This window comes from Eleginops maclovinus, chromosome 10 (assembly GCF_036324505.1).
Source record: "Eleginops maclovinus isolate JMC-PN-2008 ecotype Puerto Natales chromosome 10, JC_Emac_rtc_rv5, whole genome shotgun sequence".
Classification (NCBI taxonomy): domain Eukaryota; kingdom Metazoa; phylum Chordata; class Actinopteri; order Perciformes; family Eleginopidae; genus Eleginops; species Eleginops maclovinus.
In genome coordinates, this window is record NC_086358.1 from 20901203 (window position 1) to 20916244 (window position 15042).

General features: G+C 45.0%; 1 protein-coding gene across 1 annotated transcript; it reads left to right on the forward strand.

Moving 5' to 3' along the window:
- The first annotated feature begins 115 nt into the window (after positions 1-115).
- Positions 116-2195, forward strand: LOC134870494 (zinc finger MYM-type protein 6-like). Its single transcript, XM_063892677.1, has 2 exons — positions 116-1636; positions 1775-2195. Exon 1 carries the CDS (start codon positions 233-235, stop codon positions 1631-1633), a length of 1401 nt encoding a protein of 466 aa, XP_063748747.1. The 5' UTR covers positions 116-232; the 3' UTR covers positions 1634-1636; positions 1775-2195.
- The last annotated feature ends 12847 nt before the right edge of the window (positions 2196-15042 follow it).

The window sequence follows — 15042 nt, forward strand, 5'->3', positions numbered from 1 at the left end:
AAAAAAAAAAAAAAAAAATCTTAACCTGTCGTCTTTGGGGGGCCTCCTCCTACTCGGGGGCCCTAGGCAATTGCCTACCATGCCTACCTGAACGCGACGGGCCTGCATGAGGAAGAGTGCAAAAATAAATGAAAACGCACTGAAAGCATCGTATCTGGTCGCTCTCAGGGTTGCAAAAAGTAAGAAGCCCCATACCATTGCAGAGCAGCTTATATTGCCAGCAGCCATAGATATGTGCAGAGCTATGGTAAGCGAAGAATGTGCCAACAAATTAAAAACTATTCCGTTGTCAGACAACACAATCGGAAGACGAATTGGGGAAATGGCAAATGATGTCAAAGACCAGCTGATGGCAAAACTTCAGACAGTTCTGTTTTCCCTTCAAATCGACGAGACGACAGATGTTACTAATGATGCGCAACTGTTAACATTTGTGCGATACGAGGACAGTGGCACTATGTGCGAGGAATTTCTTTTTTGCAAACCACTGCCCGGGCGAACTACCGGTGTAGAAATATTTAAAGCACTGGACGATTTTTTCACGGAGCACAATATCTCGTGGCAGAGGTGCGTTGCATTATGCAGCGATGGGGCCCGAGCCATGAGTGGCAGCAAGACTGGACTGTTTGCGCATGTAAGGAGGGTGGCTCCGGGGGTAATTTGGACACACTGCCTGATTCATAGAGAGGCTCTCGCCTCCAAAGATCTCAGTGTTGAGCTCAGTGGTGTGTTTGATGTCGTTGTCAAGACGGTCAACTTCATAAAACGAAACGCATTGAATACACGCCTGTTTTCATCCCTATGCCATGACTTGGGAAGTGAACACAGCTCTCTCCTTTATCATTCAGAGGTGCGTTGGCTGTCTCGCGGCGCTGTGCTCGCCCGTGTGTTTGAACTACGCGGAGCTATCTACGAGTTCTTGTGCGAGAAGCATTCTGATCTGGCTTCCAATTTCAACGATAGTTACTGGTTAACTAAGCTGGCGTACCTCACATATGTTTTTGCAGAGCTGAACAAGTTGAACAGCTCCATGCAAGGGAGAGATGCAAACGTCATGCAGCTCTACGAGAAGCTCGACGCATTTGTGAAAAAAATGTCAAAGTGGATCGAACGAGTGGAGAGCAATAACTTGGCGATGTTTCCTTCAGTTGAGGAATACCCTGACAGCACTGACATCAACGACACTATATGTGAGCATTTGAGGAAGCTTGTGCGTCAATTCGCAAAGTACTTCACTGATTCGGAAGAGTGGCGCCGTGACAGCAAGTGGATCCTGCTCCCATTCAGTGACGATGCATCAGTAGGGTCAAGTCTGACGGCTGTGGAAGAGGATAAGCTGATTGAGATGTCCACAGACTCTGTCAGGAGGCATATGTACGACACACAGCCCCTTGTTAAATTCTGGATAAGTTGCCAGACAGAATTTCCACAGCTTGCTGCAAAAGCAATGAGGTGTCTTTTGCCCTTTCCAACCACATACCTGTGTGAGAGTGGTTTTTCTACACTGGCGTACTTAAAGAATAAGTACAGGGCTAGGCTTGATCCAGAGAATGACATGAGACTGTCTCTGTCTACCATTTCGCCACGAATAGACAGGCTGTGTGGACTTCACCACGCCCAGATATCACACTGACAGGTAGGCCTAATTCTCCCATGTTTTCACTGTTACGACCCTGGCGGGTTTAGGCCCCGCCCTGTGTTAATGGTAAGCCTGTTCTCTCTCCCTGCTTTTCTCAATCTCTCTCTGCTTTTCTCAATCTCTCTGTCTCTACAGCAGGTGATTGGTGACAGGTCTGTCCTGGCTGGGTTATAAAAGCCCTGACCAGCCAGCAGTTGAGGCTGCCTTGGTCTTCATTTGTTGGATTTTGGTTCTCCGGTGTTGTTGGATTTTTGTTCTCCGTTGTTGTTTTGTCACACACCTAGACTGACTTTGCATGACATTTTTAGTTACTTTTCCCAATACTGAATTGCACAACACTTTATTATTCTTTATTCTTTCTTTAAAATAATCTTTAATTTAATTTAATTTAATAAATCTACTTTTATTATTATAAAATCTGCGTGGCCTCTCTTTCATGTTTCATGCATTGAGCTATGCATGTAACACCAAATACACACGCGCACGCGCAGGCACATCAGTGGGCCGCGGATTGCTTTCTAGTCCGAATGGTGGTCCCTGGGACAAAACCAGTTGAAAACCCCTGATATAGGCTTTTGTGCATTTTCTAATAACGATCTATCTATCTACTATTTGTAAACTAATTGTGATGTATCTTTACATATTGGAATTGGCTATGTTGTCAGTCCAGAGAGACAATGTTATGATTGGTCAAGTATATGATCTGCTACATTTGGTGTGGAAGACCTACCATTTTAGTCCAAAATCAATGAGGGAGCTGAAGGCTATTGGAGCAGACCTGGGAGTGAATGTCCTAGTGACCCCGGTGGGGTTAAAGGAACACCATGGCTTCGACATGTCTCCATGGCCCTGGAAAACCTTCCTCAGACCAGGACAGAATGGCCATGGCCAGTTCACTGCAGTTTACTGTCATATGGACCATTTGGCAGGGTCCTCTGGCAATGCAGATATTTCAGGCCGAGCCAGAAAGGTCAGTGGATTTCCACGGGGAAGCTGGCAGAGGATGGTGGTGCTATCACTAAACTACAAAGAGCAAGGGAGGCAACAATTAAATCTACTGTCACTAGACACTTGAAAGCAAGATTCTGTAGCCTCCTCGGCAAGTGTACTCCTCTGTCTTATGAACACATTGATAGATCAGAAATGATGGTAATCATTTCATTAAGATGTCTTTATCCTTAGGAGAGAATGCTACAGAATCTGCCACAACCGAAGCTGTGAAATGCTGCAACATCTTCAATCATGATAGCTGGCCAGAAGACCAAGAGGAACGGATGTTGGGTCAGGAAAGCAAAGAAGTCAGAGAGAAAAGAAGGGTTTGGCTTAGGAGGGCAGTAGATATTTGCAGTGACCAGGGGAGTGGAGCCTGAGAGTTTCAAGGCGAGATGTTCAAATGTAGCAGTGGCGGGGATGGGATGGTTATTTTATGTCCTTTCTGTAAACTGCTGCAACATTGCCTCCCTGCCCCTCAGGACGAGGTTTTTCGATGAATGTGAAGCCAGGGGGTGTAGTCTGATTGAGTGAATAATAGTCCAGGGGTTTGTGCCAGGTTTCAGTGAAGCAGAAGAAGTCCAGGTATTGTCTGTGATGAATTTGTTCAGTATGAGGCTTTTATTGTTGAGTGAACGGGTGTTGAGTAGGGACAGTTTCAGGTGACGTTGCGTTGTGGTTGGTTGGGAAGACTGAGGGAGGAGACGGAGATTGGACGTCATGGCATAACACGAAGGCTGGTGTACGACGCGATGACCACAGTAACGGGATGGAGTTTGGGGAAGTGCAGTTGTAGGTGAAGATTCGGCCAGATCCTCTGTGTGTGTGTGTGTGGGGGGGGGGGGGTTCCCCGGAGTAATCCCGTTTCCAGCAATGTGTCGATGTTATCTGGAGGCAGGTGGTGATTAAAGTTGTGGAGTTCAGACACGGAGTACAGCGGCGGCATTGTCAGGTAGAGGAGCGTTAGCACAGCACTGGTGTCAGCAGGTGACCGAGTGCCGAGTGTCCGGTGAAGGAGAAGCGTTGTCCACGCCAGGAGTATCCAGGTGTCATTTAATTCACTACAATGTGCAATTAGTATTAAGTATTTAGTGTTTTTACTGAATGTGCAATATGACTTGTCACCATCACAGACTACTACTTTTTCTCTACACGGTGCTCTGTTTCACTTTACACTTTGCCATTTTTTGTTTATACTTGTATATAACACTTTGTATATTTGACTTATTGTATATTGCATATTGTACATGTACCTGTATTCTCTGTTTTGTCATTTTGAAGCAACCTGGCAAAAATAATTTTCTTCAGGATGAGTAAAATTCTATCTAATCTAATCTAATCTAATCTAATCTCATACACACATCTTCTCAGATAGAAAGAAACAACAACAACAGCTGCTTGTTAAATGCATTCTCTGACAATCACAGATCTTAAGTACAGCTCCGGAAAAAATTAAGAGACCACTCCAAATGTTTCTTAAATCTTTATCTTTACATGTATGACAGCCATTCTAGTGTCTGTTGAATTCCAACACAGAAATGTTGTCAGTAGTTTATAGAATACTACAACCTGAGGATGGCTATGACCTTTGCCCCTCTTGTCTTGGCATCCAGCATCTGAGGGAGGGCCTTTCAGAGGACCCTTGCATGAATTGCACCATCATGCGTCGTGCGGTGAGAGCTGCCAGTCTGGCGGAGGTGGAACTACTGGCTGGTGAGGTCAACCTTCCCCCTGAACAGTTGACTCCAGCCCAACCTACCCACCCTAAGCTTCGGGCCGCAGAGGCTGAGGGTGCTCCACCCAAGAAGAGGACTACGTCTGATAAGCTATCCTCTAGGGTGGACCTGCTAACTACCGAGCTAGCCCAGATGAAGTACTTTCTCCTGGCTCTCCACCCTAGCGCCCGTACAGAACATGAGGCTGCACCCAATCCACAGCTTCAGCCACTCATTTTAATGAGTATGATGAGGAGGGCCAAGCCCATGCTTCTGAGCCTGGCTCCTGTTCCTCAGCACGTGGATCCTCGGAAGAGGCAGATGACGGCTCCATGGGTGCAATCATTTGCATGACACTGGCTCGCCTGCAGCTAGACGTACGGCAGCCAGAAACAGCGCCTGCCAGTGCTTTCATCAGGCGCACTCTGGCACCCGCCACTTTTACTGTTCCTCCCTCTAGTGAATATCTGAGGGAGTTGCATGCATGCTGGAGGGACACTAGGGCTCTTTCCCGTCTTACGTCCGATGGCCGAGCCCTGGCAGTCATGCAGGATGCTGCATGATTTGGCCTTGACTACATGCTGACTTTTGAGCCTACCATTGCTTCACTCATAGTCTCCCCCGACGAGGCTCTGAGGTCGGATGCCAAGTGCCCTTGACCCCAATGCCGGATCACTGATGACTTGCTCACAAAGGCTTACGATACAGTGGTGCCCATGGGCTGTATAGGCAATTCCCTCTCTCTCCTCATGCTTGTCCTCTCAGCTTCCCTACAGCAGGAGGCTTTCAGCATTTCCTCAGTCACGCCTCATTACAAGCGTTCGCTCTGATGTCAAGAGAGCTTGGGTGCCTAATGTGTACTCTCGTCCAGACTCATCACCAGGTTTGGCTGGCCCAGTCACCCTTGTCAGAGGCATGTAGGAGGACCCTCCGTACTGTCCCAGTGGAGCCGGGGGAGCTGTTCGGTTCAGCTGCCTTGCAGGTGCTCGAACGGACTGTCCAGGCTAATAAGACCAGGCAACAGTTCTCAGCTCTTCGCAGAGACTTGCCACTCCCCGGTTGGCTTCAGAAACCCATAGAGAGACCTGCCCGCTGCCATCACGGCTAAATGCCCCCCAGGGAGCCTGGGGCTTCGGTGCCTAACCGTCGCCCCCCCAAAGCCTCCAGAGGCCGGGGGGCAAGGTGCTGAGGCCCTGGGGCTGGCTGATGGTTATTTCTCCCAGCAGCAGCTCGACTACTGGGTAGCTCAACCTTCAGACCCCTGGGTGGTTTCCACCTTAACCCAGGGGTGTAAACTTCAGTTCCCCCAGCCTCCAGCCGTGTCAAAATGACCATCATAAGCAACCCGGCAAAATAATTAGCCCTGAGCCAGGAGCTGTCAGTATTCCTTGCCAAGGGTGCAATTGAGCCTGTGGACCCCATCTCACAGCCCAGGGTCCTCTACTCAACCTACTTCCTGGTAAGGAAGAAAGGCGGTGGACTGCGCCCAATCCTGGATCTGAGGGGACTCAAGAAGTTCCTAAAGACCTTACCCTTTTACATGGTTAGCACAGCAGACGTTATTCGTGCTGGGGGGAATGGTTCACGTTTGATGACTTGAAAGATGCTTATTTTTATGTGCCAATTGGGCCTCATCACAGGCAGTTCCTTCGCTTGCCTTCAAAGACCGTAATTTCCAGTTCAGGGTGCTCCCATTTGGACTCTCCCTCTCCCCACGGGTGTTCACCAGGTGTGTCGCGGCAGCCCTCTTGCCCCTGCAGTCTCAAGGTATGAAGGTTCTACCATACCTAGATGACTGGTTGATTTGTGCACCACCACACAACTCTCCTTCTCTCTCACGTCGCCCGACTAGGCCTCAGGGTGAACTTGGAGAAGAGTTGTCTGAACCCCTCTCAGATCCTATCCTTCATTGGTGTGGCTCTGGACACAGTCACTATGCAGGCCTTTCCATCTGCTCAGCGCCTGGGCAACATCCTCCAGCTTCTTCCCCTCTTCCAAAGTGGCCGATCTCTGCCATACAGTAAATTCTCTTTCTTCGCCTCTTAGGCAAATTGTTCCCTTGGGCTTGCTATCGCTGCGCCCCAAGTTGTACAGGCACAAAGAAATCATGGTTTCGCAACAGCTCCTGTCAAGAGGCATGACTATGGGCTCCGTTCCTTTCCACACAGAGACCGTTACTGCGGATGCCAGCCTCTCTGGATGGGGTGCGGTGTGGCAGAACAGGACAGCTCGGGCAGTGGACTGTTCAGGACTGCACAGAGCACATCAATGTACCCCTAGATCGCAGGCACTTCCTGCCATACCTGAGGGAAAGCATGTGCTTGTCCGATCGGACAACACTACAACAGTGTTTCATATAAACCAACAGTGGGGCCCCAGATCTGCACGCTTGCTAGAGGTGTCCAAGACTCTCCTGACCTGGGCAGCCCCTTGCCTGGCCAGCCTACGTGCAAAGTATCTACCAGGAGAGCAGAAATAAGTCGCAGACTTCCTCTCCCGTCACAAGCCTCCGCTGGACGAGTGGCGGCTTTATCCAGAGGTGGTGCACAGCATCTGGGGTCTCTTCGGCAGGGCAGAGGTAGATCTCTTTGCCTCAGGGATGTCGACCCACTGCCCCCTGTTATTCATTGATGTAGTAAACACCCCATGGTATGGTTATTCTTGATGGAGAAGACCAGCCCCCTGGGTCAGGACACCGTAAAACTATGGGTGAGAATCATCTGATGGTCGGGTCAAATCCAACCGGAGGAACTATCATCTTCATCCTCTCTTTTCCTCACAGGGAATACTAGCCAGATGGCATTTGGATTAAAGGGTGTCGTAAAACTGCGAGGGAGAGTTCATCGGAAGGCTGGGTGAAACCGTAGCCGAGCAAAGAGACGACGAATGCTTATCTCCTTGTCCAAAACACTTTGACATAGCAGAGACAGACAAAGCTTGAAAGGGGAACTTTGTATTTACAACTGAAAAGCCAGGTGATATATGTTGATTCTGAACTGCTAGGTTTAAGTGTGGTCCCATGGGAAAACACACCAAAACTCCCATCATATAGAGATCAGGAAGGGGAAAGTGAAAGGAGACCCCTTTGTGACTAATCCAGATAGCTGGCTGGGGAGGGTCAAGTTACTCAATACTGAGACTTTCACAGGAGTTTGGCGCCATAGAAATAACCTCATTTGTGTGAAATATAATGTCCAAATGTATGTATAAACCCTCGAATATAAATACATGGACCATGTTTTTATGCTATATACTATGATTTATCCTGGGCTCCCTTTATAGGACATTGAATGTGGATAATGACAAAGTCCTATAATAACTTATCGTATCATATTTGGTGTTTTCTTGACAATTGGAAAATGGAGGTCAAAGATGTGAAAAGTTAAATAGTGGGATATATTGTTATTAAGCTTAATACAGCAAGGCCAAAATAATCTGACCAAATGCAGAGGGCAAGAAAAGTGGCTGAAAGAGGATGGAGTTGAAGACCCCGACAGTGCGAAGACGTTCCATGTGACCTGCATCTGTAAATGGATAGAGTGTTTCTTGAGCTTAAAGATAACTTCCCTGTAACATCCCGCCCTTTTTCTTTAATTTATCTTCATTTTTCCTCCGTCGGAACAGCCCTTTTTGCTGAACGCGGACTTTCCCTCATCCCTTTGAGACCCCCTTTTTGTAAGAAGGGGGTCGCTATGAGGGAAGAAGCGATCACCCATAAAGGGTTGCAACGTTCATTCCGAACCCACGTGGACCCGACAGCCGACTTCCTATTCCACACCTCTCCACTCTCCTCTGCCTCCTCTTTGCCTCTACCACCGACCATCATTCGAATAGGTCCAAGCTTTGTAGTTTCTGTATCTTGGGTTGATGTATTAGCTGAATTGCTGAATTGATTTAGGGATTATGAAATAGGAATAAGGATTCCCATGAAATAATGCCCTTTTAGACTTTCTGCTGTCAAGAGGTATTCATCTCCATCATCTTGCCACATTCCACTTTTGCTGACTTATGCTGTGTTGATTTCCATTCAATGTGCAGTATTATCCTTTCCATTTCATTTTTTATCGTATGTATTCTTGTTAGTATCTCTTTTAGAGACTTCTTTAACGAGTTGAGCTATTGTATTTCTGGCTTAGTTGCCACTGGTGCCCCGAAATTATAATTATTCTTACACACAAAGTTAAAGAACCTTCTTCAATAGCCAAATTTATAATCTAAAGTCATTCATAATGATTAATAATTGATAATTATCATAATTCTGAAATTCTACCGAGTCATTCACGCTACACTCGGTACCTGCTATCCTCGAGGTTCTGAAGTCCCTCTTAGACGACGGCCGGCGTCCCGCTACCGTCAGGGTGTATGTGGCTGCTATCTCAGCTCAACACGCAAGGGTTGACAACAACACTATTGGGAGCCACACGCTGGTATCCCTCTTCTTAAGGGGAGCTCTGAGGCTGTGCCCTCCAAACGTCACAAGGGCTCCTACATGGGACCTGCCCATGGAGCTGGACGCCCTATGCTCACCTCCCTTTGAACCCTTGTCACAGGCAGAACTGAGGTGGCTCTCAGCCAAGACTGCTTTCCTTCTTACCATCACTTCAGCAAAGCGTGTTAGCGAGCTATAGGCCTTGTCCGTGAACAGTTTGTGTCTTACATGGAACTCAGATGGATCAGGTGTCACCTTATGGCCAAATACAACATTCCTTGGTAAGGTACTGGCATGCTTGCATTCCATTCGGCCTATCAAGCTGGCGTGGTTTGACCCCCCACCAGGAGAGGGGGACGAGAGGTCAAGACTCTTATGCCCGGTGCAGGCTTTACCAGGAGTATCTCCACATCATGGGCAACCCTGTGAGGTGTGCCCCCGGAGGACATATGTGCCGCAGCCATATGGGCATCCCCGAGCACATTTGCCCGATAATACAGAGTAAATGTTGCCGCCCCGCACCCGTTGGGTGTGGTCCTCCTGCAGAGTCCACCTACCCCATCCTTATACGGTGGGTACTCAGGTTTCCTCGTGACTTTGTTGATATAAGTCATCCAGTGCTAAGCACTGCCTCTGACGGTCAGTTAGGATGAAATATGAAAGAACGAGAGTTACATAGGTAACTACGGTTCTATGAATCCTGGATGACTGCGAGAGTTCTTAGTCACTCAGAATCTTCTCGTGTCCCCGCGAGAAGATTTCATAGGACTGAACTCGTTGACAACACCGGAACTTATGTTATTGAATTATTATTGATTGCTCATAAACCATGTTTATGTATCAATGCTACCAGAGAGGGTTTCAAAACAATGAAGAGAAGTGGGCTTTATGACAGAGTTAAAGGTGAGCTATAAACATAAGAAAGGAACTGCATTTTGCTACTTTATTCACAGTGAACACTAACTGCACATTCCAGAATTGTGGGAGAATGCCGAGAGGCCCAAGAGAAGGCAGAAAGATAGTGGTGCCAGGCAACTGGATACTGCACGAGAGAGGAAAGATATGATAGAGTAGAGGAGGATTAAATGATAGGATGCAGACCTGGAACTACTGGATCCAGGAGGCGAGGACTCTGCCTGTCCTCCAAAAAGAAACCAACACGCACCACACTCAAAAATACACATATGTCTTGTCATAAAGGGAATGCCCCTTTTCTCTTTCACAAAGTATAAATATTGTGTGATGTCATATGACGAGGCTCTGGGTGGAAATGAAGGACAGTACCTGCTTGCAGTCTGTGGCTCACTAAACCCAGAAACCTCAATATTGACTATGTTTAGCACCACTGAAAATAAATCAGCTTTATTATAACCTTACTACTTCGTTTGGACTCCTTGGCTCGGAGAGAAATTCTAGAACACAACAGAGGTCACACGTGACTTTGTTGACATAAATACTCGATCTGCGCATGCACGAGACCGAAGATATCCAGTGGTAAGCACTGCCTCTGGTGGTCATCCAGGATTCATAGAACCGTAGTTACATACGTAAGTCTTGTTTTATTATGATGTATGATCATATTTTGCAGGCCCGTCCTTCCTGTGAGAGCCTCCCCTCCTCATGAACTGAGGTTTTTATCTTTATTCTTTGTGGAGTTTCTTTTTGGTGAGTGTTTGAGGACAAAAATGCAATATTTGTGATTATGGGTTTATACAAATTTGATTGATTAGAAAAACCTTGATGTAAGTTCTGTAACCTTTAGGGGCCACTTGTTTTTTGACCACACAATAAAAAACTGCTGTGTGCTAGATGTGGTAGCCAGGTTGAGAAGCCATCTTTGTGTGTGTGTGTGTGTGTGTGTGTGTGTGTGTGTGTGTGTGTGTGTGTGTGTGTGTGTGTGTGTGTGTGTGTGTGTGTGTGTGTGTGTGTGTGTGTGTGTGTGTGTGTCTTGAAAAATATGTTTATTTGATAAATGTATTACATTTTAAATGATTAATTTGTCAATAAGTTGTCTATATATTTATTGTAAAATGAATAATTTACTTCCAACCAATAACAGACTCTTCAGTGTGTTAGATGATACACATACTTTACACACTCCTGATCAGCAGGCCTGAGAGTAATCTGTGCCAACAAGATTCAGACCGCACTGAATCTGCCCCAGACTTTAGACTCGATATTGGTGAGTGAGACTTTTGGAGGCAGTGGGTTTTCTCTGCTGGTGAGTCTGCTCAGCCGCTGTACAAAGGGTAATCGTGTGAGAGGCTGAGGCCGTTTGACACAGCAAGGTGTCGCATGTCTTTTGGATGAATAGCTTTACATTTTGACCTCTCTTATTATCTCTCTGCATCTAATTCATCCTGTCATCCCGTCATGCTGCACCACACCCATCTGCTCCAACCCCCCAGCAAAAGAAGACCAGAACCATGTGGAATAAACACTGGCCCTTACGATGTACGGATGAAATCTTCCTTTGATAAAATATGATTTGATTGAATCAGGAATGTAATGATCATATTTTATTGAAGTTTATGCTGTTGTTTATCTAAATAGTTATCACTGTAATAAATAGGATTTAATTTAAATTGTATCTTACTGTACAATATTTAATTTTGCAAATTCATGTATATATTATATTCTATTTACATGTACAGATATTTTCTTTCACACTTTTTAATTTTATTTTCAAATTTGTTTTATCAAAGTCAAATGTCAACTTTATGGTCGATCCTTCAATTTGTGTGTACTGAGAGAAAGATCGAAGTACTGTTCCCCCAGTCCCGAGGTATAAAAAAGTGAAAGTAAAAATATCCAAATATATATAAATATATGTACAGTATATACAGTGGGGCAAAAAAGTATTTAGTCAGCCACCAATTGTGCAAGTTCTCCCATTTAAAAAGATGAGAGAGGCCTGTCATTTTTATCATAGGTACACTTCAACTATGAGAGACAGAATGGGGGAAACAATCCAGGAAATCACATTGTAGGATTTTTAAAGAATTTATTTTCAAATTATTGTGGAAAATAAGTATTTGGTCAATAACAAAAGTTCATCTCAATACTTTGTTATATACCCTTTGTTGGCAATGACAGAGGTCAAACGTTTTCTGTAAGTCTTCACCAGGTTTTCACACACTGTTGCTGGTATTTTGGCCCATTCCTCCATGCAGATCTCCTTTAAAGCAGTGATGTTTTGGGGCTGTCGCTGGGCAACACGGACTTTCAACTCCCTCCAAAGATTTTCTCTGGGATTGAGATCTGGAGACTGGCTAGGCCACTCCAGGACCTTGAAATGCTTCTTACAAAGCCACTCCTTCGTTGCCCTGGCAGGTGTGTTTGGGATCATTGTCATGCTGAAAGACCCAGCCACGCTTCATCTTCAGTGCCCTTGCTGATGGAAGGAGGTTTTCACTCAAAATCTCACGATACATGGCCCCATTCATTCTTTTCTTTACACGGATCAGTCGTCCTGGTCCCTTTGCAGAAAAACAGCCCCAAAGCATGATGTTTCCACCCCCATGCTTCACAGTAGGTATGGTGTTCTTTGGATGCAACTCTGCATTCTTTGTCCACGACGAGTTGAGTTTTTACCAAAAAGTTCTATTTTGGTTTCATCTGACCATATGACATTCTCCCAATCCTCTTCTGGATCATCCAAATGCCCTCTAGCAAACTTCAGACAGGCCTGGACATGTACTGGCTTAAGCAGGGGGACACGTCTGGAACTGCAGGATTTAAGTCCCTGGCGGCGTAGTGTGTTACTGATGGTAGCCTCTGTTACTTTGGTCCCAGCTCTCTGCAGGTCATTCACATAGGTCCCCCCGTGTGGTTCTGGGATTTTTGCTCACCGTTCTTGTGATCATTTTGACCCCACGGGGTGAGATCTTGCGTGGAGCCCCAGATCGAGGGAGATTAGCAGTGGTCTTGTATGTCTTCCATTTTCTAATAATTGCTCCCACAGTTGATTTCTTCACACCAAGCTGCTTACCTATTGCAGATTCAGCTTTCCCAGCCTGGTGCAGGTGTACAATTTTGTCTCTGGTCTCCTTTGACAGCTCTTTGGTCTTGGCCATAGTGGAGTTTGGAGTATGACTGTTTGAGGTTGTGGACAGGTGTCTTTTATACTGATAACGAGTTCAAAAAGGTGCCATTAATACAGGTAACGAGTGGAGGACAGAAGAGCCTCTTAAAGAAGAAGTTACAGGTCTGTGAGAGCCAGAAGTCTTGCTTGTTTGTAGGTGACCAAATACTTATTATACCGAGGAATTTACCAATTAATTCTTTAAAAATCCTACAATGTGATTTCCTGGATTTCTTTCCCCATTCTGTCTCTCATAGTTGAGGTATACCTATGATAAAAAATTACAGGCCTCTCTCATCTTTTTAAATGGGAGAACTTGCACAATTGGTGGCTGACTAAATACTTTTTTGCCCCACTGTACATACACACCTATATAACATATACAAAAATAATTAAGAGACCACTTCACAATATCTTAAATCTGTATCTCTACATGTATGGCAGTCTTTCCAGTGTCTGTTGAATTCCAACACAGAGAAATGTTGTCAGTAGTTTATAGAATACAATAAAAATGTAAAAAGTAATTTAACTGAAATACAAACTTATAAATAGTAAAACCAGAAAAACTGATAATGCTGCAGTGGTCTCTTATTTTTTTCCGGAGCTGTATACATACATATATATACACACAGGAAAAGGCATAAATAAAAGAACAGTCAATATACAAAATTACAGTTCAAAAGTATGCGGTTGGATATATTAAGAAATGTACATAATGCAAAAGATATGTTGCATTGTTGGAGGAGCTTGGGACTTAAAATTTTAATTGCCATTTCTACACTGTAGCTCATGTACATATGACATTAAAACCTTTGATTCTTAAATGTTACACCTGTTATAAACGGGAGCTGATATTTGGGCAGACGCAGGTCTCCATATGATTCCAGTTATAGAACTATACTAAGAATGATCCTGGACTAGTGACAGTGCTGCAACGACCCAGCTGTGTTAACATGTATCATATGAGGGAGCCTGGTGATGGGGCAGAGTGTTGCCTGGTTTCACAGACAAATGTTTTTTTTTTAAGGAGTCTGGGACATTTTTTTTTATTGCAAAGCATCATGGTGTAGCCATTGTGCAAATTATAACAAAGCCTTTGAATCTCTGAGATCACTCTCTGGTATAAAGAAGTGAGACTGAAGAACTGCATGTGGGCGAGTTCTTGCATCTTCCTGCATATTCCAAAGCCCTCTCAGCTTTGATATTAGTTGTCCAACACTAAATATTTTGATGCCTTTGTAAGTTGTACCAAGATTCTGCACATAATATATTGAACCTTTTGTTTTTATTTTTCTGATGGCTGTTCCCTGACCGTCTGCATCACACCTGAAGAAAGAGAACAGAACCTCTTCAAAGTCAAGCATCATAATTATTCATTCTTTATTTGACTTTCAGACATTTAGGGGAATAAAGTCATAGGACCCTCAGCCATTTTATGAGTCAACTGCAGTTATTTAGTTAATGGATAGTTTGATTGGTGTGTACAAATTGCAATGGTCATGTTTAAACTGTGAAACATCTACAAGAGTCTCCCATAGGTCAGGTTTCAGAAAAATAATTATCCAATAAGCTCAGCAAAGCATCAGTTAGTGAGCGGTGATATCTGAGAACCTGCATGAGGGCCGTTTTGAAAATTAAAGTCCCTCTGAGGATCCATTCATCAAAAGCTAGGGGAAACGGATCGTTTCCTTTTGTGTACATTTCATGGGAACGATTACTGTCCACAGTGTGCAGAAGCTGAGGAGAATTAATGGAGCTTTTCCTTTCACTTTTGACACGTCACTGTGCAGTAAAAACACTAAAATGCATCCTTTAAGACCACTGTGTATATTTTCTCAACTGCAGGGTTATTCAAGGAGAACAGCCTGCGGGCCTTATTCATTTTCATGTCATGGTTTGTGAAGACGGCAGGTTGCTTTAAAGGTGATACTTATCACTCTTGTCATCAGCTTGTCCGGCTGGAGATTTGGATCTTTATTGATCTGAGGCAGCCATGCTGCTTTGGCCTGTCACATCAGCAGATCTTCTGTCAGGTTATTTTCTAATCACAGCTTGCAAGAAGTGCTTTGAGCCTTAAGGGGATTTTGCAATTTCCCCCAGCACTGGATTAGAGTAGGTTCAAGGAAATGCAAAGCTGTATGGGTACCTTTTTCTCTGTCAGTTATTGCCTACACTTCCCGGAACA

Coding starts and splice junctions, on each gene's coding strand:
- LOC134870494 (XM_063892677.1), top strand. CDS start 233: ATGTGCAGAGCTATGGTAAGCGAAGAATGTGCCAACAAATTAAAAACT.